At 39.6% G+C, this 22,336-nt stretch overlaps 1 protein-coding gene across 11 annotated transcripts in view; it reads left to right on the forward strand.

The window, feature by feature from the left end:
• Positions 1-22,336, forward strand: part of ARID1B (AT-rich interaction domain 1B) — a 388,366-nt gene that overhangs the window by 17,151 nt on the left and 348,879 nt on the right. For all 11 annotated transcript variants that reach the window (XM_067542455.1, XM_067542458.1, XM_067542461.1 and 8 more), the window contains exon 2: positions 17,192-17,386. In XM_067542455.1, the coding sequence (XP_067398556.1) occupies positions 17,192-17,386 (195 nt within the window). The remainder of the gene's footprint in view (positions 1-17,191; positions 17,387-22,336) is intronic.

A 22,336-nucleotide genomic window follows, 5' to 3' on the forward strand; every position in this document is an offset into this window, starting at 1 on the left:
CATACACAGATGCAAACTTTAAACTTGGAAATGGTGACAGAAAAATTTGTTTCATATCACTTGCTATATAATTCATCACTTCATGTGCTGTTTGTTGCCCCACTCTTATTGGCCGTAACAAACCGCTTTCAGTGGCATTGGAAATATAATCCAAATAACAAAAATATACACAATATATTTCCTAAAGATAAAATTCTTCAGAACACCTTATAATATGCCATTAAAAGAAAAAAAATTACTTTGGGATAGGCATTTATCCATCTGCAAAATGGTATAATGCTTAACTAGCTGTCAGCTGTATTGTAAGACTTACTTTTATTTCTATCTGCAAACAATATAATTCTCATTATTTTTTAATACTCTCAGTATACATATTTTGAGAATATTGTGAAGGTAGTAGGTCTATACCTTTCCACGTTTGTATGGTTTTTTCTTAATGTAGCTAGAATTACTGTTTACTTTCTTGTTGGAGCACCGATATTAAACGGTGACAAATTTTATTTGGTGTTAATTTATATTTTTTGGCTGCCAGATAACCATAATTGTTTGTTTGAGAAGGCAGAATTCTGAAGAACCTCAGTTTACAGCTTAAACTCAAACTAGTGATACAGTTCTTAAAAATATGCATCTTCTCTGTGGGGGAATAAAAAGGGTTGGTTTCTCAAGGTTGACTGAAATATTTTAACTTTGGTAGCAAATGAGGTGTGAATCAAATTGTCAAAAGGATGGAGACTAAATTATTGCAGCGCTGACTGTTTAAACTAGCTGGCAATGTACTTCAGAAGGTGTTAGCCTAACAAATAAATGTGTAAATGGCACCTTTCTCCTTCATTATACCTTGTTTCTCACCACTTGCTTTATGCTATGAGGAACTATATCTGTGTGGGAGATATCACAGCCACTCTCAAAGTGTTAGTTTATGATGTTGCTACCTGAGAAATATTTAATACTGTATGAGATGGCTTTGGAGAAAAAAATGTTTGCAAACAGGAAGATTAATTTCAGTAATGCATCATTCAAAAATAAAGTGTATCAAACAAAAGAAAACTGTGTTTTATGTGATTAAGCATCTTTAATGGAATTTGACGTCCATTTATTTTGCTAGAAATTTTATGTGAACTAGTGACCTAGGGTTTGTCTACATGGGGAAATTTACCAGCATAACTATAATGATATTATTATACTGCTATAGTTATACTGCTCCAACTCCCCATGGTGACCCTTTTATTCCAGAATAAGTGCCTTTTTCAAGGTTAACTTATTCTGTTTCCAAAGCAACAGAAGCTAAACTGGAAAAAGTCACTTTTATACTAAAATAAGATTTTCCATACTGGGAGTTATACTGGTATAATTATTGCCAGTAAATTTCACTATGTAGAAAAGCTCATAGCGATTTTGCTATTCTGAATGAATTTCTTGGTTATAAAAAGTGTCTCAGCATTTTGATAACATATTATCTATCACAATAGGACTTCAGCATTTAACCCAAGCAGCCTAAGAACAATAGGTCATAGAAAGGGATCAAAATTCTTGTTCCCAGGTGCTTGGTGGCAGAGAGATGCTTTAAGGAACCCAGTCTCCCAAACAGCAGGTGGAATAAATGGTGGCAGTGTGGTAAGTTTTTGTGGTGTTGGACATGTGGTCGCCCCGTCTGTTGCTCACTGTCCCCTGAGTTTCCAGCCGTGGCTGTCGCAGCTGTAGTTTTCTAGTCGTAACTATGCGGACCATAGACCGAAGACTTCCTTGTTGAAGTAGCATTGACCCAAACCTGTTTACCTCTGACCCAAACTTATTCTGCATCCTCTTGTTCCTCCCACATATGGTTCTGGGCAGTAATGAGAGGAACAAGAGATGCAGAAACTCCGGACTCAGGCAGAAGCTGGACGTGAATTGGACTGACTGGCTCTCAGCTGGTCTAGCCGGGTACAGGCAGGGGCAGGATGACTTTGGGGCTCCTGCTCTGGTTGCTAGTGTGGAGCCAAATAAGTTGGGGAAATGATATAAAGGAGACCCCTGTACGGCCGCCCGCTGCCACCCACCCCCTTCCCCCCCCCTCCCCCGCTCTTTGCACCCTCGGTTCTGTCGGAGACAGTACTGCGGAGCTGGGCACTTACCCAGTCAGGTGGCTGTCCCTCCGCCCCTCCATCTGTCTGTCTCCCCTCACAGTGCTTGTTCCCTCTTCACCTCTGTCACGTCCACCTTCTCGGACATGGTCCTGCTCGCACGTGCCTCTCTCCCTGCCGTGAGCTTCTAATTGCGATGGGTGCTGCGACTGTACCTTTCCCACACTCCTCCTCCTCCTGCCCAACTGCCACGGAACCTGCTGGCCCCAGCGTTCCATCTGCTTCCCAACTGTCATTCCCCTCTCAAGTTCCATTTTTTTCTCTTTAAAGGGGCAAAAGTTCAGATTCAGAGCTCAGGCCTGTGCTTGGGTCCTCTTGGGGGTTGAAAAATTAGAAGAGGTAGGCATGAAGGGCAAACATTTTTTCCCCCCAACAGTAGTAAAGCAAGAAAGGCAATTAAAAATGGTATATATTCTGAAAAAAAGACCGTGTAATAATGGCTTTGTGAGATTCCATATTTCAGTGGGGTGGAAGATGTGAAGAAAGGATTATATTTTTCTGCTCTGGCATACTTCGAATATATATCTTGCATGTTGGTCCTAAATGACTTCTTAAATTATTTTGATACTAAAAACAAACAATGATACTATATTGTGACTGTTTAGAATGAAGTTGCACAAAAGTCATGCATTTGTTAAACAAAGGGGCTTGTGAGTAACTGTCTCAGAGCTGTATACATGGAGCTTTAAGCCTTGTCATAGCTAAACTCAATGGGAGTCACAGCTAAAACCTTTGACAAATCTCTGAAAATAGGCTTTTAAAAAGATGTCTTTTTGAAATGTGGCAGCTATTCTACAGCAGACGTATCTCTTTAAATCAAACAAAGTAATCTTATGTTTTTGTTTCCATTGTTTTTCATTTATTTCTGCACACCCCAACTGTTGGTATAGTGAACTGTGAACCTTTTCTGCTTTGTATTGATATATTTTTGTACAGCAGAAACTGATTTGAACAGCTATAAAAAAGACCCCAAGTGCTTTAGGTGTTTAAGTATTGCCATGTGTGTCTTTGAGAATGTGTATCATATATACAAGATACTATAATGGTTTTGCTTTATAACTATACTGATAAAAGTAACCCTGCTTTTTTTTTTAAAGGGAAATTTACAACTGTATAATATTAGTTCTTTTAATTCTAAAATCCAGATGAAGCAAAATCCCAAGAGTGTTGTTTCACTGTTGCAATGTAATCTTTTCAGATGATACATGATTTAGTTGGAAACAAATTAGCAGCTATGCATGCCTAAAGAAAGCAATTTAATAAACAAGATTTTGGTAAAACCTAATCAGAATTGTAAAATGATACTTGAGAATCAGTTACATTATATAAAAGAGCTGGCATGGATGTAGCTTTCTTTAAGCGTGAGTGTAAATTCAAGGTTTCCTCACACAGTGTTCTCTGAAACAGTTTAAAGATTCCTCAGTCTTTCCATTTGTTCAGATTTATTACTTCATTATAGAATGTGATAAATTAATATTGAAAATCTTCTCTCATACCCAATCCTCTTCACTCTGGTGATTGGTTTTGACTGTTGAAGAAATCCACTTCCTGTCTATAACACTTCAAACCACAGGGAAATTGGTGTGATGCTTAACTGCTTTTGATGTTTTTGTTCTTTGTCATAGAAAGTTAGTTTGATAGTCATTATAGGTGCCAGCTCTGACAGAGTGAGTTCTGTAGCTTAGGGAAAACATGGGCGGCCCAATCAAAAATATCCTATGCTTAAACATTGCTCTGGTGGGCCCATCTTTAGAGTCCTTATCTATGCCCATTCAATCCATGGTCTTTCATCTGAGACTGCTAAATATGGTTGTTAATTAGGACAACAGATTTTAGTGATATGCTCATTTGTTCACTAGGAACTATACTGAGATCACCAGTGTATTATTAAAGGTCACAGAACAGCCAACAGTTGGTGAAAACTACTATCATTTTTGACCTGGGCCAAATATGAACCAATGAGAGATAGCATTTACTATTTTAAAGTTAAACCGTCAAACTGCTTAAGCCCCCACATTTTCCTTTTGGGTGGAGAGGAAAAAACATTATATATATAAAATCGATGTGGAGAGACAGTAATCTCTTCACAGTTGATGTTGTAACAGGGTTTCCATTATATGGCTGAATTTTTGCCTTTAAAATCAGCCCTCAGAATAAAAATATTTCTTGGGACTTTTGCATATATCATGTCTGACTAAAGGGTTTGGTTTTTTTTTCCCATTTAATCAAAGCCATTCTTAGATAATAGGTGATTAGGGGGAAAAATATGAAATTAGGGTTGAAAATGGGAAAACATTACCAGAACTCACCACCTGCTGTAAGGCAGGAGATTGTTGAATGGGTCTCTGCTTTACACTCTCCCATAAAACCCCACTGTACTACTGCTTCTCTCACTCTGGGTGTGTTAAATGGATCTCCAGTTCTCTCCATGGTCTTACTGGGGCTGGGTGGCAGAAGCGTTGTTCAGAAACTCTGCCACCACTTCTGTCACTAGGGCTGTGGGTTGCTGAACGGCTTTTCCTCTTACTTCTGGGGCAAAAAGAAGTTATTTACTGTTTCTTCTGCCATCTGAAGCTCTTTGTCCCCCTACCTGTTACTGAGGTTCCTCTTATTGCTTCTTTGATCATAAATTGGGACACCTGAAAAAGTTGAGGCTCACAAAGATGGGGAATAGGCCAAGGAAGGAAAATAGATCTCTGTGTCCTGTGCATGTTGAAGTAGCATGTGCTGACTGCCACAATAAGAAAGTTTGGGAGAGAGGGAGCCTACCTATGGAGAGGAAAGTCAGAAAAGCGTGGAGGGCCGTAATCACAGATGGATTGTCAGTGGTCCGAATTAGAGTTTGGGGTGAGATTGTTTATGACATTATATTCCAGTAGATTTTAGTGCATTCTGGTCTAGATTTAATCCTGGAACTTCATTCTGGTGAGTTCTAGGATATATTTCAGCACTGGCTGTAATTCACTTTTTGAAAAGTCACCTCCATTTTTTTGTCACACTAATCTCAAAACCAGTTTGGCTTAGAAATTTCAAATTAAGAGCAGTTGGTGAGATCTAGTGCATAAAACTGTTTGAGAAGTTGAGCTTATTTGTGGAGTTGCCTGAGAAATAGGTCAGCTTCTAGAAGACTTTAAAAGTTCTCCAAAGGTCTAGTAGAAACTTACATCTTCACCTTTAAAAAACAAAACAGAGCAAGTTTCCATCATTTTTTCTTTGTGAACGTAGCTTTTAAAATCCTAAACACATGATTGAAGTTTACAACAATGTTTTTTCCTTTAAAAATAGGGGGGGACCCCAAAACCAGAGATCCTTCTCCCACTATATACCATTCCTGAGCTCCTAGCTCAGTGACCTGCTCCTGGCATCCAATATCTTCTCTCCCAAACTCTCCAAACCCTATTCCCTGCCAAGGAGGACAGACTATACAGAGGCATGGTGGGAAGGGAAACTGAGAAACAGAAAGATGACATGGCATGCCCACATGGCTGATCCAAGAAAAGAATTCAGGTCTCCTGATTCAGTGTCTCAGCAATTTGACTACTTTCTGCCTCTCCAGAAATGTTTGTTTAATTCAGGAGCCTAGCAGCTGTGAATCAAGCTGTGAAAATTTTCAGACAAGAAATTTTGTGGTGGTTGGGTTGTAAATTATATATCCATTATTTGTTTAATTTAAAACCTTATCAGAAAGTTTTATATATGCAAAAATCCCCATACATTTGAAAGTTAGGAAACTTGCTCCACAGAAAACCTTAGCACTGATCCCCTCTGTTTAACTCTTATATCAATCAACATCTCCATTATATCCAGCCACAAACCTTTATATGATTGACTTACGTGGACATTGCTTCTGAGTAAGGAGTGTTGAAGAGTAGATTAGTCAATTAATTCAGTGGAAGGGAGTCAGTCTAAAACTGGCAGAGAATGTTTTTTACTTTCTTTCAGGCCAAAGAGCAACTCTGTGAAATCACTATTTGTTTTCACCCCTACCCCCAACTTTTAAATAGAAGTGCCTTTCATACTGTCAGAATTCCATGTTGTGACACCCTTACTCAAAAGTTATGACAGCAGTATAATGACAGCTACTGCCTCTTGAGAATCAATCAGGCAATTAATTTTGTAAATGAAATGCTGATTATACAAAGCTTCACATGAGAGGCCCAGTGATTAAAATCAATTTAACAAATTGTTTCAGGTGGGACTTGATTAATAATTTGCCATAAATGCTGAGGATATATGACCAGCATACCTTTTTGTATGCATTAATAAAGAACTATATATAACATTCAGAGTAGAAAAATCTACAGATAACTATAAACTTTAGGCTTATGACCTAGTTACTATAGCAGTACCATCATTTTGTGTGGGTATGCTGTTCTCCCCAGTATTGATCTTGTCATTTCTCTAAGTAGGCTTGTTTTTTTGAACAGTGAAAATACATGAACCATTATGTCTTTCCCAACAAGACCAAATAGTTGGGAATATATCCCCAGATCTGTTTGGATATTATTTGATTTATAGCAAGATTCTCCTTAAAATATGATACTGATCCCCTCCCCCTTACCTCTTGTTAGCTAATTACCAACATTTTATACACTGTTCTTCTTACCCAACTTTTTCCTTGCAGGGGGTCTTCTCTTTGGAGGACAATGAACTCTTTTCTCTCCATGCTAAGCTGCTGTCTGATCAGTGGCTTCCAGGCACTACTCTTAGTAAATATCACTCCTTCCTGTTACTTATGTTAATATAGCCTCACTAAGAAATAGGTGAAGGAATTCTTATTCTAAATTCTAGGTATCAGTCAGGAAGCAGAAAGCAGCCTTGTATGGTGGAGAAGTCATTTACTCACTGTGGAGGCTCATCTCCCGACCAGCTGGGAAAAATATCAATGTCAGCTAAACGAGGCCATTTCCTCAGCTATAGTATCCTTTCCCGAATCCATTTATATGGATATGCTGGGAGCAGAAAGGAAGTTGAGCTCACAAGCTCCTGCCCAGGTAGCCATTGGCTAGGAACTGAACATTACTATTTGTATTACCTTAGAGCCTAGAAGCTTGCTCCATTGTGCTAAGTGCTGTACAAACACAGAAAAAATAAATGGGCAGAAGTTGGCTTCCACTCAGCAGGGTCTTGATGCCTTCAGCCAGAGAATAGGTCTTTAGAAGATAAGTAGGAAGGTCAGAAAGTGCATTGTCTCTGCTGCTACATGCTGAACCCCAAACCCTAAATCATAGGCGTATTTTTATTTGAGCTACCAGCTTTCCTCACTTGTGGTTCCTCTTCAGCCTATTATGTGAGTGTAAAGCAGAGGCCAGATATACTAACTTCTTTAATTTTAATTTTTTCACGGTAGGAAGATTGTGTAACTATAAATGTAAATTTTTCACACCTGTCATTTTGGGAAATAGTTAATTTTTGCAATTGTGGGTTTATTTAAATAGATTTTCTTTTCCTTGCTGAACCATGGCATTGGCCACTGTTGAGGCTCAGAATCACCTTAGTTTCTGCTTCACCAGAAGATACTTTTGTATCACTGAAGAGCACTTTGGCAGTTGTCAGAGCAGATTCATGGGTATTTCTGAGCTCTCAAAGGTAGATGTTTTCTTTTCTCCAAAGCATCTAAGCCTTAGTGAAGGAAATGAACATACAGTTATAAGGAGAGGAAGGTAATTTTGCATCCTCCTGAGTGGAAATTGGAGGTGATTAGGTGGCTGGTTGTGGGGGATGAATGCTGAGAGGAAGCGGTAGGGTTCAAAATTCAATCATTGGGCTGAAATAAGGTAAGTCAGTTGTCATTGGCTTTGACATCTTGGCCCAGTTGAAGCCAATGGTAAAACTCTCATTGTCTTCACTGGGGCCAGGAGTTTACTTAGTGTATCAGTATTTTCGGTAGCAAAAAAAACCTCAAAGGATAGCAGAACTAAGCTGTGTTGTCACATGAACTTGTCTCAGCCCGTAGGATTGTTTTGGCCATCGGGTGTGATAAATGTATATAATTGCTTTTTAATGTTGTTTTAACCTTTGCTTGCACTTCCAGTGACAACATGAAGAGGCAACTCATATGTGGTTCATTAAAAACAGATTTCTTTTCTTCATTGTTTTTGTTGTGATTTATTCTCTCAATAGGCATTATAGCTTTATCCGCCTCCAAAATAATAGTTAGAAAATGGTTCAACCCCTAACCCTCCAGTGTTTTAAGTAATATTAAATGGTTTTAGGAGAATGTTGGGGAAAATACATGTAGCCAAAAATAAGCAAATCTCTTGTATTTTGAATTTATTTGTAATTTTTTAATTTTTTTAGGTAGCAGAGGCTTTTTTGTTGGGTCAGAAACGGTGTTGGAATGGGTGTCAATGTTTTTTCCTTGTCTTTTTTTTCTTTCTTTCTGTGTTTCTTTTTGTTTTGAACAAGGAAGAATATTTGTGGGTGGCCCTCTGCAGCTGGGACCATGCAGTAAGCAGAGGCTGCAGGACAGGTAAAATTGATACTTTTGGTTATATCGCTGATTTGCCTTTGCTGATACCCATGGTGAATTTGGCCCTTAGTCTTTTGAGTGGTGTATCTCTAGGTTTCTTTATGCAGCTCAGATTTTTGTACTTTCTTTTTCTGTTTTACTAAAGGATTAAATAAGAGCTTATATAAAAAAAGCAGATCATTTCCTGCTTCTTTACTAGTCTAATAATGCAAAGTCAGATTTTAAGGATGTACATGAAAACTTTTTTGTAATCTTAACTTTTCCGTGCCTAACGATATTTCTAAATTTTAACATAGTTTTCTTTAATGGATATTTAAAACACACGCCTTTTATATTTTAATGTTTTCCTCACTTTTTATGTCACCTTAGATAACTTGTCTGGGAAGTCTTGTTAGATATTCAACAGAGATCAAGCCATTATCTAGAGATGGGTTACCTTTTCACCCATTGCCTCATTATGCCTCTTGTGTCATTTTATTGAAGTGAATAGTTGTAATTGTCTCTTGTGTTAAAGACCACATTCAGAACTCATTGCATGGGCTGAAGATGGGAACTTTATGCCTGCTTATCTTGAAATGTTGGTAGCTGTTTGTCAACTTTCTTCACTATAAGGTTTTGCAGCGTCAGGTTTTGTTATAAATGGAGATGCAGGTTCTTTTTAATAAAGAGGAAGAGAAGGTGATAGGAGATCAGTGGTGAACAAAGACTTATTGTGTTGGGTAATTTGTGAGAATTTGAGGGCAAACATATTCCAGAATATATTGCACTGAGCCCATGTTATTTTGTTATAGGCACAAATGAAGCAGCACTAACTTGAGGATTATGCCTGTAGTCATTTAAAATTTGTATCACTGGCATAGTCCTCAAAACCAGTATATTTTTCACCAGTTTTGTAAAAAGCTGCAGTTTTTTACTCTGAAGAGCAGTTTTATCTTAGGTGAAAATTATTTTCTTCTAGTGAGCCACTTTGTCTACCTGATGCAAAAGCTATGCAGAGTTGCAGTCTACTAAGCTTTGTTGCCCATTCCCTGAGGAAAATTAGGGTAAAAATAAAAGAACTTTCATCTGTGTAGGGGGTGCTCATTCCATTCCTGCTGAATTCTGCCATTCCCTTTTGAAGACTCTTTCTCTTCACTTGTCTTAGGACTCCATAGTGGAATATCTTGTGATAGGCTGAGACTACATTTTCAGGTAGTGCCTTTGATGGCTTCAGACTTCTTTCTGCATGTAATTTGAAGGAAAGTTTTGAGGCTATTGGCAGGAAATGTAATTCAAACGTATCTTGGGCTGAAAACTTAGGCCTGGTCTACACTAGAGACTTTTGTCGACCAAAGTCAGCTCTTTGCGCCAAAACAATGGTGGTATACACATTGCAATCCCCTCTCCTCCCCCCCGCTGACTCAGTTCCCCTGATTTTGCGACAAAATAAACCATCTCAATGAGAGGCGTAGAGTTTTTTTGCGCCAAACTTGTAGTGACAAAGCGTCAGTATAGACTCTGTGCTTGTTTATGTTGCCCCTCCCCCTTTAAAGTTCTGGGAATTTTTGAAATTCCACTTCCTGCTTGGCGGCGTGGAGAGCTCACATCTCATCTTCCCAGCTCACCATGGCAGCTCCATGCACTGAATGCTGTCCTGCTTTGAGCATGCCGGAGCTTCTGGATCCGATCAGCATTTAGGGAGAGGAGGCTGTGCATTCCCAGCTCCACTCCAGCTGAAGGAAGTTCAATACATATGGTCTAATTTCTCATTTAATGGCAGAGAAGAGCTATGAATGGGACACGCTGCAGTGCCGTGCGTAAATCAAGGACCTGCGGCAGGATACCGAAAGTCTAGGGAGTCAAACTGTCACTCTGGTGCGGAGCCAAAGATCTGCCACTTCTATGAGGAGTTGGAAGCCATCCTCAGCAGCAACCCCACCTCCACCACCAAGAAACCCGTGGGTACCTCCATAGGCCCGGAGACAGTGGACCCAGGACTCAGCACCAACGAAATTGTGGATAAGGAGGTTGCGTTGGAGAACAGTGCGGAACAAGGAACTGGGTCATTTGCTGACATAGGGTGCCAGGACCTCTTCTCAACCCTGGAGAGTTGGAGCCAGTCCCAGCCCTCCAGCTCTGGCATGCAGGAGAGGGGAGCTTAGGTAAGTGATTTGTTTTTTTGAGCTGTTGCTGCTCGGTTACATGAGGTACAGCTGTCTTTTGCTTTGTCTTATTCAGCTGGTTGAAGGGGAAGAAATGCACAAGAGTAGCTGTGTTTGCATGTGGAAACTTTCCTGGAGGTACTTTCCAATTCTCTGCCAGAGATTCCTCCGCCAGCTGCTTTGTTTCTTCTCCTGTTGTAGGAAACTTTCCCATGCCAATCAGCAATCAGTTGTGCAGGGACAAAAGCAGTACACAGGCGAGACGCATTTGAAGCTGCTTGCATAGAGGAGATGTATCCCCTAGCATCCCTGGTTATTCTCAGGAGTGAGATATCAGCTTCTATGGCCCCTGCCTGTGGAAAATGGTAACACAATTTGAAATTTTGTCCCTACCTGCCTCAATCCCCCAAACAACTATCCAGCACCTTTTCCCCTGCTTGAGTGCCTCACCTCCTGGGCACAACTCACCATGCCCTGGTTGATCGTCAAGCTGTGCACTTGCCGGGGGACAGTGAGAAAGGTGTATTTTATAGTAATGCATCAATGCTGTTGTTGCACTCACAATAATGCTTCTGTTCATTGTTTACTGTGCTTCTACAGGTGTGCCCTGGAGGGAAAATCCCCCCACACCTGCTGAGCACCCGTGATTGATAAGAAAACGATTATGGAGATGCAAAGAGGAGATGATCCAAGAACTCCTCCAGTCCTTTGAGGCGGAAAAAAAGAAAAAAGGGCATGGAAACACATTGTGTCTGAAAATCAGAAAATTGATAGGCAGGAGAGGAAGGAAAGGAAACCAGGAGCGAGTGACAGCAGGTCATAAGCACCTGATAAAAGCCATGGAGGAGCAAATGGAGCTGCTGAAGTCATTCACAATGCTGGATACTTAATTAATGCATGCTCATCCCCCCTTGAAGCCAATACAGAACTGCTTTCCATGCCTTTCCCAAACTTTTCCCACACATTCCTACCAAACTCCTGGCCCATCCCAAAACCCTTTTCTCTCTCCCCCTTCAGAGAGCATTCAGAATGATAGCTGGACTTACACCTAGCTGTCATAGCTCACACTACCCCTCCCTGCTTTCTCCCTCCAGCCCAGCTGTTTGTGTGTTGTGAATAATTGTTATTTAATAAAGACATACTCTGTGAAGGATAAGCAATCTTTATTTGTCTCTTGCACATAGTGGTTGCATCGGACATTGATAGACAGTGCAAGCTGGATAGCAGTCATAGGATGGCTCAGTGCTGATTACAAAGACACCTTATTGGTGCTCATTGTCAAAATAGTTCATCAAGGCCTTCCTGATTTGAATGGGCTCCCGTAGTGCCCCTCTAGTAGCCCTGACATCTGGTTGTTCATATTCAGCTGCAAGGTGGTCCACCTCTATGTCCCACCCAGGGGGGAAACTTTTCACCCTTCGCTTCACAAATATTATGGAGCACACAGCAGGTCGCTATAACCATGGGAATATTTTCCTCATTTAGGTCTAACCTGCCATATTGGTATTTAATCTGCCAAATGCACATTCAAGAGACACGGTACCTGCTCAGCCTGTTACTGAAACGTTCCTTGCTGCTATCCAGATTGCCCGTATAAGGCTTCATGAGCCATGGGAGTAAGGGGTAGGCCAGTCTCCTAGGATCACTATGGGCATTTCAACATCCCCCATTGGAATAGTTTGATCTGGAAAGAAAGTCTGGTGTCCTTGCGCCGCAGGGCAGGGGTGAGCTACGCACAAAGTTCCATGAAAGTGGCTTTGCACATTCAAAAGTTCTGCAGCCAGTGCTTGTCATCCCAGACCTGCATAATTATGCTATTCCACCACTCAGTGCTTGTTTCACACACCCAAAAGTGGTGGTGCACCATGTGCAGATGTTCCGTGAATGCAAATGGTAATCCAGCGTTGTTTGTTTGCATGGCACAGAGCAGGTTAGGTGCCTCAGATTCCAGTTCTGACTGGGACTCATGATATACTACACAACCAGCTGCAGTAGGGAGCAGTGCAGGATCCATCCTTTTAGACAGAGATGGCGGGCACTTAGGAAACGGGGGCTGTTGAAAAATGCATGAAATGGAGTCGGACACCCATGGAATGATGGGATGGAAATCATTCCATCATGGGATATAGAGCCTGCGCCCTTTCCACCTTCCTGGATCTCCTAGTGGCACAAGGTGGCGAGTTGCACAGTGGGATAGCTGCCCACACTGCAGTACTCTCACTGTCGATGCTTGAGCACCAACTGTGGACACGCTTCGGCGACACAATGAGTGCTATGTGGACAGGCACAAGCGTTGTAATTACAGCGCTTTTTGATCATCGCTGTAACTTGTGTCGACAAAACTTACTAGTGTAGACAAGGCCTTATTACACTTCACAGGAATTGTGATCAAGGAAGGGCCTCCAACAGTAACCTGGGTACGTTGGGGGTGGGAACGCCATTCTCAATGTAACATTTAATCTTCACAATTTTGGAGGATGGGGCAGGGATCTGCTTTTGTTTCTTTGTATAGTTTCCTTATGACTGAAAAGTCTGGTGATGCTAGTGAAATTGAGAGTTTATAAGGGGTTGCAATCTAAAATTGTGCCTCTCTTGCTCGTGAATTTGTACATTTGTGGTGCTTTCTTTAACACTTGAGCATACTGGAGAAATAGCAGGCACAGAAGAGTAGTTCTCATCTAACCTTTTCAGGCAGTGGGCACTTTCCATGTCCTATCTATTTTAGTACCTGGACTGTTAATCTAAAGATGGGTGTGTGTGATATCCTGGCCCCATAGGAACTCTGTGGTAGAGGCAGGGATAGGATCCAGTTTTCAAGGGTAGCATTCAGCTGCCTTAACCATGAGACCATTCTTTCTTTTTCTATAACCCCCTGCGTCATTTATGGCAAACCTTTTGACTTCTGCATCAAATGAGGTAGGCAGAGATCCTATATACAACAACCTCATTCTCTATAAAACTCTGAATTCTCCCTAGAACAGATCTGTCTTGTAGCATGAATGAGGCAGAGGTCCTTTGGGGAAAAAAATAGTATGTTCTCATATAATTAAAGTCTGTATCAGAATGCATATGTACAAAGGGGCCAAAATAAGGTTGCACAGACCACCTTAATTTTGGCATTTCTTAACTTTTGAGTATTAGACTTTGCAAGCTTAACATTCTTTTAGGTTTGTGTGTCTTACTTCCATTTTAAAAATGCAAATTGAAAAAAACAGAAATTTCATCTTGTGGAATCATATTGACACCCATATGGTTCATCAAGTGTGTTAGAACTTCTAATGCTCCTGCACGCTCCTCTGCCAATTGAACTAATGGAGTAAATCAGTGGTTCTCAACCAGTGGTACACGTACCACCAGTGGTACACCAAAGAAGGCTGGGTGGTACGCGAGCCGTACTGCGCCACCGAATCCGCTGCCGGAAGTGCCCTCCAACCCACCGTTGCGAAACCCTGCAGCTGAAAAGGGGCAAACGGCAGAAGGGTTTTGGCGGAGGGCATTATTCCCGCCATGTAGCCCGCCGCCACCGCAAGTCCCGCCGCCGCCGCTGCGAAACCCCGCCGCCGCCGAAAGTCTCTCCCCCCCCCCCCTTTTTTTTTCCCGAGTGGTACTTGACCTGACTGTACCTGACTTGAGTGGTACTCGGGGGAGGAGGGGGAAGGTTGTCATCCTTGTGTGGATCAGCCAGTAGAGGGGATGAAACACATACTTTGCCAGTGGATTTCAAAGCTGTTTGCTGACAGCGGAATAGTGGTGAGACTTGGACTTTTTAGATTCCATTCCATGTTGCAGAGAGAAGTGTTCTCTAATGGTGGTCACAGATGCTTCTGCCAGTTCCACACCAAAGCCTGACTCCTCCTCCCCCATCACCTCTACTCTGTCCCCACCTCGCCCCTAGCTTCTTGTCTCAGTCTCATTGCCCTGTCAGTCCCATGACTCCATTTGTACAGTTCTTCTCCACCTCCATACACATACCCCACCTTCTCCCTGGCTCCCTGTCATTTTCCCCGCTTCCCCCCTCCCTGGCTCCCAGTCCCTTGGCCAAATTTGAGCATTTTTTTCATGGGAAGAGCAAAAGGCATATCTTTGACATTAGGGTAACCGTCCTGCCAAATTTCAAATTCCTGCTCCAAAGCTAAAGCTTCTTAGTGAAAAAGTTATCAGAAGTTTTAACAGGAATTTAAATGATGTATTTTTCCCCAACTTTATTCTGAGAAATGGGTAAACTGTTTGTTTTTGCCAAAATTTAAAAAAATAAATAAAATATCTGCCTGGAAAGTTTCAGTCAAAATGATTAAGGTTTGGTAAAGTTATGAGGAATTGAAAATAGGCTCTTACAATGGAAAGTGTCAGGTTACTTTAATTATAAGCATTGCTAATTATTAAGCCTATAATTTTAGCCCTGTATTTGATACCATGTAGCAGAAATGTTACATCCAAACTAATGTCAAGTGTGAACATTGTCAAGTGGATTGAAACCTGGAAGAAGTACTCTAAAACAAAGGATAATAAGTATTGTTTTGAGCAAGGGAAGAATCTTGTGACAGAAGCTCATGGAGTGGTGTTAGGTCTGATTTATGTAACATCTTGTTTAATGATTTAGAAGGGGAAGGAAACATCAATGTAATTAATTCACAGATAATTCTAAATTGGAAAAAGTTGCAAACACTATTGTGAGGCTATAGTAATAAATATAGTGGCCTACAGATATATGAAATATGGACAGAAAATTACCTAGTGACACTCAATTTGAAAACAAATGGAAGCTAATAATCTGGCAAAAATAATTTGAAATGTCAAAAATATAAAGCAAAAGAGAAACCTGGTGAAATGGATCTGGGAGCTATAGTGAATCATAAATTAGAGATGAGTGTGCAATTTAATATGGTAGCCAGAAAGGCCAATGCACTTTTGAAATAAGTGCATAGTGGTTACATGTCACAAAGAAGTGACAATTCCCATCTAGAAGGCTGTGTGTGGTATGATCACATATGGAATACTGCATTCAGTTCTGGATACCTCATTATCAGAAAAATACTACCAAATAAAAGGGATGTTACAGAAGGCCAACAATAAAAATTAAGGGTTTCAATGATCTATTTCTGAGGAAAATAACTAAATATATATAGGGCTAAGCAGAGAGTGATTTGGAGAGGACATACCCTACAGATTTTTGATTGGTGTAAACATAAAGGAGAAAAAAATTGTATATTGTAAAAGTAGCAATAGTGGGATGAAATTAAGAAAATTTAAATTATCAGGAAAAACTTACTGATATCACACCCTAGGCTGTGAAATAATCTTCAAAAAGGAGTGGTTGAGCCCCATCTCATGAGACATTTAACACTAGATTGGGCAAAATTTTAGAAAATAGTGCAGGATTTCCCTACAGTATAAGAGGGAAATGAACTGGATAAACTAATAGGTCTTTTCCTTTTCTAATGTCTATGATTCTAAGAAAATCCTTCTTTTAATTAAGCTAATATTATGTTAGGCTTTTTTTCTTTAAGTAACTTTCCTGTACCTTGAATTAATGCATAGTGGAGGTAGAGAATAGATGCTGTAGCTCAGCACTGTAAAAGCATGATAGAGCTGTACTTGACAGTTCATACCCTTGATCTGATTCAGTTGGTTCTCACTAGTAAAAGATGAGAGTAATGTGTCACACACTGGTTGACACCAGTCATGAAACTCTTGAGCTGCATGGTACACTGCCAAAAAACCAACCAAACAAAACCATTCCAGTCCTGGATTTTCTGAATTCTGGCAAGGAAGCAAATAGACTTTCATGTGAAATGTGGCTTATGACTCACGTTATGATTTGGAAGCTTATTAACGCACGATTGCAATGCAAAGGCTCTGAAATGTAACATATCATATGTTTTATGCTTCTTCAAAACTTCCTTTTTCTTTTCTCATCTCTTCAATGAATTTGAAAATTAGCCATCTTCTCCAGGCTAAAATTTTTGCCCAAGACTGTCTTTACACTTAAATAAAATTGATGTAGGTGGAAGAATATTTTGAAGTCAGTATTGTTAATGTGTGTGTGTGTTAGTGTGTGTGTGTGTTAGTGTGCTTGCGTTTTTTGCTTTTTGTTTTTAAAGCTAATATTGTGTAAATGATCACTATGTTCGATCCTGCAGAGATAATAGAAAACTTAGATGCCATTTTTTTCCTCTTTTTGCTTAGGGGTACAAAATCATTTTGTCATATCTGACTTTGTCCCATTTCCATATTTCAAAACTCTTTTCTAATTAATAGGAAAATTAGAACATGCTTCTTGTAGAGCCCTGTACTTCACTGCATTTTTGTACGTCTAATCATTGTTTGATGTGTTCAAAATAAAGATTCACTGTGCTGAATAAATGCTGATATAATCTGTGCTATACTAAGAGGAACGTTTCTAATTTCTTCCTACATTATGTTTAAAGCAGTTCTTTGCTTGTGTTTAATAACAGGGCAGCCCAATGGATCCAATGGTCATGAAGAGACCTCAGTTGTATGGAATCGGCAATAACCCTCATTCTCAGACACAGCAAAGCAGTCCATACCCCGGGCAGTCATATGGTCCTCCAGGACCTCAACGATATCCAATGGGAATGCAGGGACGGACCTCGGGAGCCTTGGGAGGAATGCAGTATCCACAGCAGCAGGTTGGTGGAGGATTTTTCTGTATTGCTTTGATTTCCCTCCTCTTCTCTTTCCCTGCAGCATAGTGCTTAATGTGCAAGGCACAAGAAAATGCTTAAATCAAAGTGTTTCTCCTTCAGAATGAACTTAAGGGGATATTTTAAAAATGGATAAATATTGATGGCATAAATGGTTTCCTTAAATTTCACCCTATCTCTAAACTATTTAATATGCTACAGACATATCTTTTAAGAGAGGAACATGTTGAACACCAAGATTTTTCTTTGATTGACATCACCTAGCTCTGTACATCTGTTTTGTTTTTTTAATTTTGTTTGGGGGTTTTTTAGCCAACATGAGTATCCATTTTTCTTCCTTTCTCCTCGCCCCTAATAGGTTTTCTCATCCACAAGAAGAAAAACTCCAAGCTTACACTAACACAGTACCAGTTTACTGGAGCGAGACCAATATTGCCCACTGTGTGAGAGCCTGTCATGTCTTTGCATCAGAGTTGATTTTTATCAAAGCTTTCTGTGGTTTATTTTTTTTTCTCTCTGTCTCTCTCTTTTTAAAGTCAAATTTTTTTGTTTTAGTTTTGTTTTGTATCTGAAGCCATATAAATGTAACAATCTCTTCTAGTCTAGTTGGATTTCTCTGTTGATGGTGACCTCTTCTGCCCCTTTCCCCCTCTTTTTAAAGAGGGTTAATTACCCATGTTCTCACCATATATTAATGAAGATGTAGTAGTTGTTTTCTGAAGGGGAAAATAGATTAAAGTTATCCAAAAAAGCATGTTGGTAAATTTCTGCTAGATTTCCGATTAGAGTTGTTACTGCAGACTGTGAGAATTCTATACTCAGTTGCAAGCACAAGGCTTTTTGATAATGAATGGAAAACAGTGTTTTGTCTCTACATGGGGCTAACTTGTTGCAGATTTGTTTTTACTTTTTTTTGTGTTAAATATAGAAAAGAACTGAAAATAATGATCTACCAGGCAAATAGATTTATTTCAATCGAATCCCAGTACCCATCCATTGGCATAGAATACACAAGTGTCTAATTAGCTGGTAACTTCAAATACACTATTCTGATGAGTTCTCAGCAACTTGAGATATATTAATCTGTTGAGTTGCAGCATTTCAACATTTGACTTTTTCTTCCTCATTTGATTTAAATGGATGTTTACTTGTTTGGAAGAGGTGATTTGGTTTAAAGGTGGCAAACACCTTACTTTGTTGCCAGCTTACTACAGCGAAGGCATTTTGCCAGTTTAATAAATGGTACTCAATTGTCATTAGAAAGGGATGTGGAAAAAGGAGCCCTCAGTTTTCTGGATAGCTACAGGCAAAGCAAAGTTATTAAAACATATTTTTTTATTTGTAAAGGAATTATTCTATGTTATTTAAAGATGAGTGTTTGAATTTTTCACTTCATTTGCTAATTGCTTGATAATTGTACATTATCTGTCAACAGGCAGTGACCTGGCACAGTGATTGGCTGCTGGCCCTATCTGTCTTCTCACAGCATTAATGTAATTGGCTGAGCAACATTACAGTTATGATTACTAATACTCTTCAGGGAAAAAGTGAGAGGATAATTATGACATTGAGTTTTTATTGAATGGACATCACCACCTAGCCATGATTTTGTTTTGGACAGCCTCCAGAGCTTCATATGTTTGGCTTGTGAACCTCTAATGATCTGAATCCAATTCTTTTCATATTGCTCATATATTACCACCTTTCTACAAAAGATTAAAATGCAGGAATGCAGGTTTGTAAATTAAATTGCCAACTTATCAGCTGAGTGGTAAGTTGTCTTTGGCTTAGGATGCCACATTTTCATTTCTGCCTGGATTTTTACTTTTGTGATCTGAATAGTAAACAAGAGGAGCCCAGTCATGCTTGTTGAAATTGACTGCATAGCGATTGTATGTTTATATATGATGTAAAATAAATAATATGGCCAACAATTTCAGAGGGTATGTGCTCTGCACTTTATGCAAATTGGGGCACTTCAAGCTGAGACACCATAAACACCCAAAAATTGAGGTCCTCAGAAATATCAGGTGCTTCTGAAAATATGAGTTGTGAAGTGTTGGACCAAAAACCTATGATTTTTGCTGGTCTAATTTGAGTGGGGGTATGCTACGCTTTGGAGGCAGGGAAGGGAAGGAAACATTTCTCTAGGACATTGTTTTTATTATTTGATTTTGTTTTGTTTGAAGTGGTAGTTTGATGCTGCCCAAAAGTTTTGGAACATTAGACTAAATTAGACTTTTGCTCTGAACATGCCATCTGTGCAGGAATCTTAACTCCTGAGTCTCAGCTCCATAGCAGGAGACAAGCCAAAGGCCTCAAAGCGCTAAAGATTTTAGGGTCTTGAAGGAAGAGTACTTGAAAGATAAGCCTGAGTTGACTTCAGCCAGGGCTTGGGGTAGAGCTGTCTGCATTGGCAGATTTTAATTTAGATGGAGGTCTACTACTACATGCTGCAAATGAAGAAATAGAGGAAAAATTAAAGAAAGAGTAAAATAATCAACATTAATGAAGCTGTTGGGTCAACTTTGAGAAATGATCCTATAATTGGCTACAAGCATGCATACAAAGAAAACTATTTTCCTTCTGTCGTGCCATTGATTCTGCCTCTGTAAATAAACTCCAGAATGTTGTATACATGTTGATGAAGATGACACTCTCAGATTCCAAGAAAAGTATGACAAGGAGGTCTCTATTTGTTCAGACAATGAAGATATAGTGAAAAAGATTAGAACTTATTAGGTGCAGGCAGCCTACATTTCTGACATGTAGGTGTTCAGCATATTATGTAAAACTTGTAGAGAAACCTTATGCAGCAGAAGTTAAATTATTTTACAACTACCATATACCTCATGGTTGGTTGAGGTGAACGTGGGGATGATGCACCCCACTTTCCAACAAGGGTTGGTGGAAATCTCAGGGTATTAATGTCTCTAACGGTGTTTGGGGGTGCGATCTATGAAACTGCTACAAAGGACTTCACAGAGAGAGACACTAAATTTAACAAAGCTTTGAAGGAGGTTTTGGAGGAACTTCACTGATTACGTATAGGTTGATGACATTACTGTTCCAATCTTGGTGGAAATCTAGTTTGAGTTAATTAACAAAAAAGAACTGGAACCACACAAAGGACAAAGTTTGAAATACAATGTAGAGGACCTTTGCATCACTTGCCAATGTTAGTATTGTAGATTGAGCCCAGAACAAGGAGGAAAGGCAAAAGTATGGCTGAAAAAAATGTTAACCTGATTTCTCTGCTCACTTAACATTGACGATTTAGATTTCTAACCCCGATTTATGTTTGTGAAAGAGGTTGTGTCACAAGTTGTTGCATCAAAATGATAGGAAATTGTGGAAGTAAAATCACAGAAGTCAGGTCATTTTGATTGAGAATTTTGTCAATTTTTAATACTCTTGTCCAGTCAGTTCTGCATGAATTGAGCAGATATTTAGCACATTTGGATGGTTTTGGTCAAATTGCTGTAATAGGGTAAGTGCTGAAAAATCAGATAGGTTGGGAAAAGTATATCTGTGTCTCAGTGCAAATATAAAATTGGGAAGAATTACTAATTAGTCAGCTGGGGAGTCCATTGTGTTTTGTTTACAAAATTGCAAACTTCTCATTTTGGACAATGTGCCTGTTTTATGCCTGAGGAATAATTCATATAAAGTGAATTGCATAGTGTTTTCTATTTAATTTAATAAAAGCCTTTATGGGTTTTTTTAGTGGACTTTTTCACCTACCTTTGCAGGAAAATAAGAGGGTTTTGAGGGAAGGAAAATCACAACAATCTTACATGTATCTAGAATTGTCGGAGCTCTCAGCACAATCTGAGCACATTGGAACATCAAGGTTGATGTCTGCACCCCAAGATTCTGAAGCATTGGCTATAAATATTGGTCTTGATTCTGGTATCTCTGATACCTCATGCACTGAATGTCTCTGTGTAGCCAGTGTCAGTGTCTTTTGAGCCACAGTTGATTCTCTGGGCTCCCCTATCAGTATGCCATGATCAATCAACTGTGTGGGAGCAGGGAGACAATGATTTCTAGTTGGTCACGAGAGCTGAAAGTTCTTTTGATGCCAAGTATATCTCTTTTGCAGAGGTGCTCCAGGACAGCAACTATGTTTGAGGAACTGATTGTATTATAACTCTTTTAAACAGCTGGCACTTTTGGGAGACTGAATTGGTTATGGTATTTGTCCAAAAATCTACAGGGTCTCTGACTGAGATACCTGGGTCAGGAACCCCATAGGGTTGCCATTCTCCTGCATCTGTTTTGGACCTGTTGGTGAAGAAAATATTGCAGTCATCTAAAAGGTGGTTATTAGCCTCTGTATAGTGACATGCAGCTGCTAGTTGTGGGATGACCCTGCTCTCACCACTGCCAATGCCCTTAGAAGCAAACAAACAAAAATCTTTTAGCATTTGGGAAAGTTCTACCTGTTTAGGGATCCAAGATTCAGGAGTGAAAATCCTGCAAGATTATAACTTCAGAGAAGCAGAATTACAAAATAAATAATTTTCTCTTCTCATGTGGATATCAGATTTACTTACCTTGTAACTTCAAAGGAGTTGAATTATCTTCTGTCTAAATATACAAATGAGGTGTATGTGTCAGGGGCACACACAAACCCAAAGACTGTAATACCTGGAATTTTGCTTATATGCTTTCCAAGATTTTAAAAAGGTTTTTAAAAAGATTTTCTTCAAATATATGTATAAATCACTACAATGATATTTTTGGATTAAAAATATTCCTACTGGAAACCATGGCTACAGAGTCTGCAGACTTTGCTATCTACAGTTTCAAAACCTCTCTCCTGGGACATAATTCTCCACAGCTTTGTACTTTGTGTAGCTGTTTACCTCTGCAAAGTGGGTATAAAGGCTACTAAATCAAAATGGTCATGTTTTTCATATTAATTTTGCA

This window comes from Emydura macquarii, unplaced genomic scaffold (genome assembly GCF_026122565.2).
Source record: "Emydura macquarii macquarii isolate MOO-44397 ecotype Brisbane River unplaced genomic scaffold, CSIRO-AGI_Emac_v2 contig_705, whole genome shotgun sequence".
In the NCBI taxonomy this organism is placed as follows: domain Eukaryota; kingdom Metazoa; phylum Chordata; order Testudines; family Chelidae; genus Emydura; species Emydura macquarii.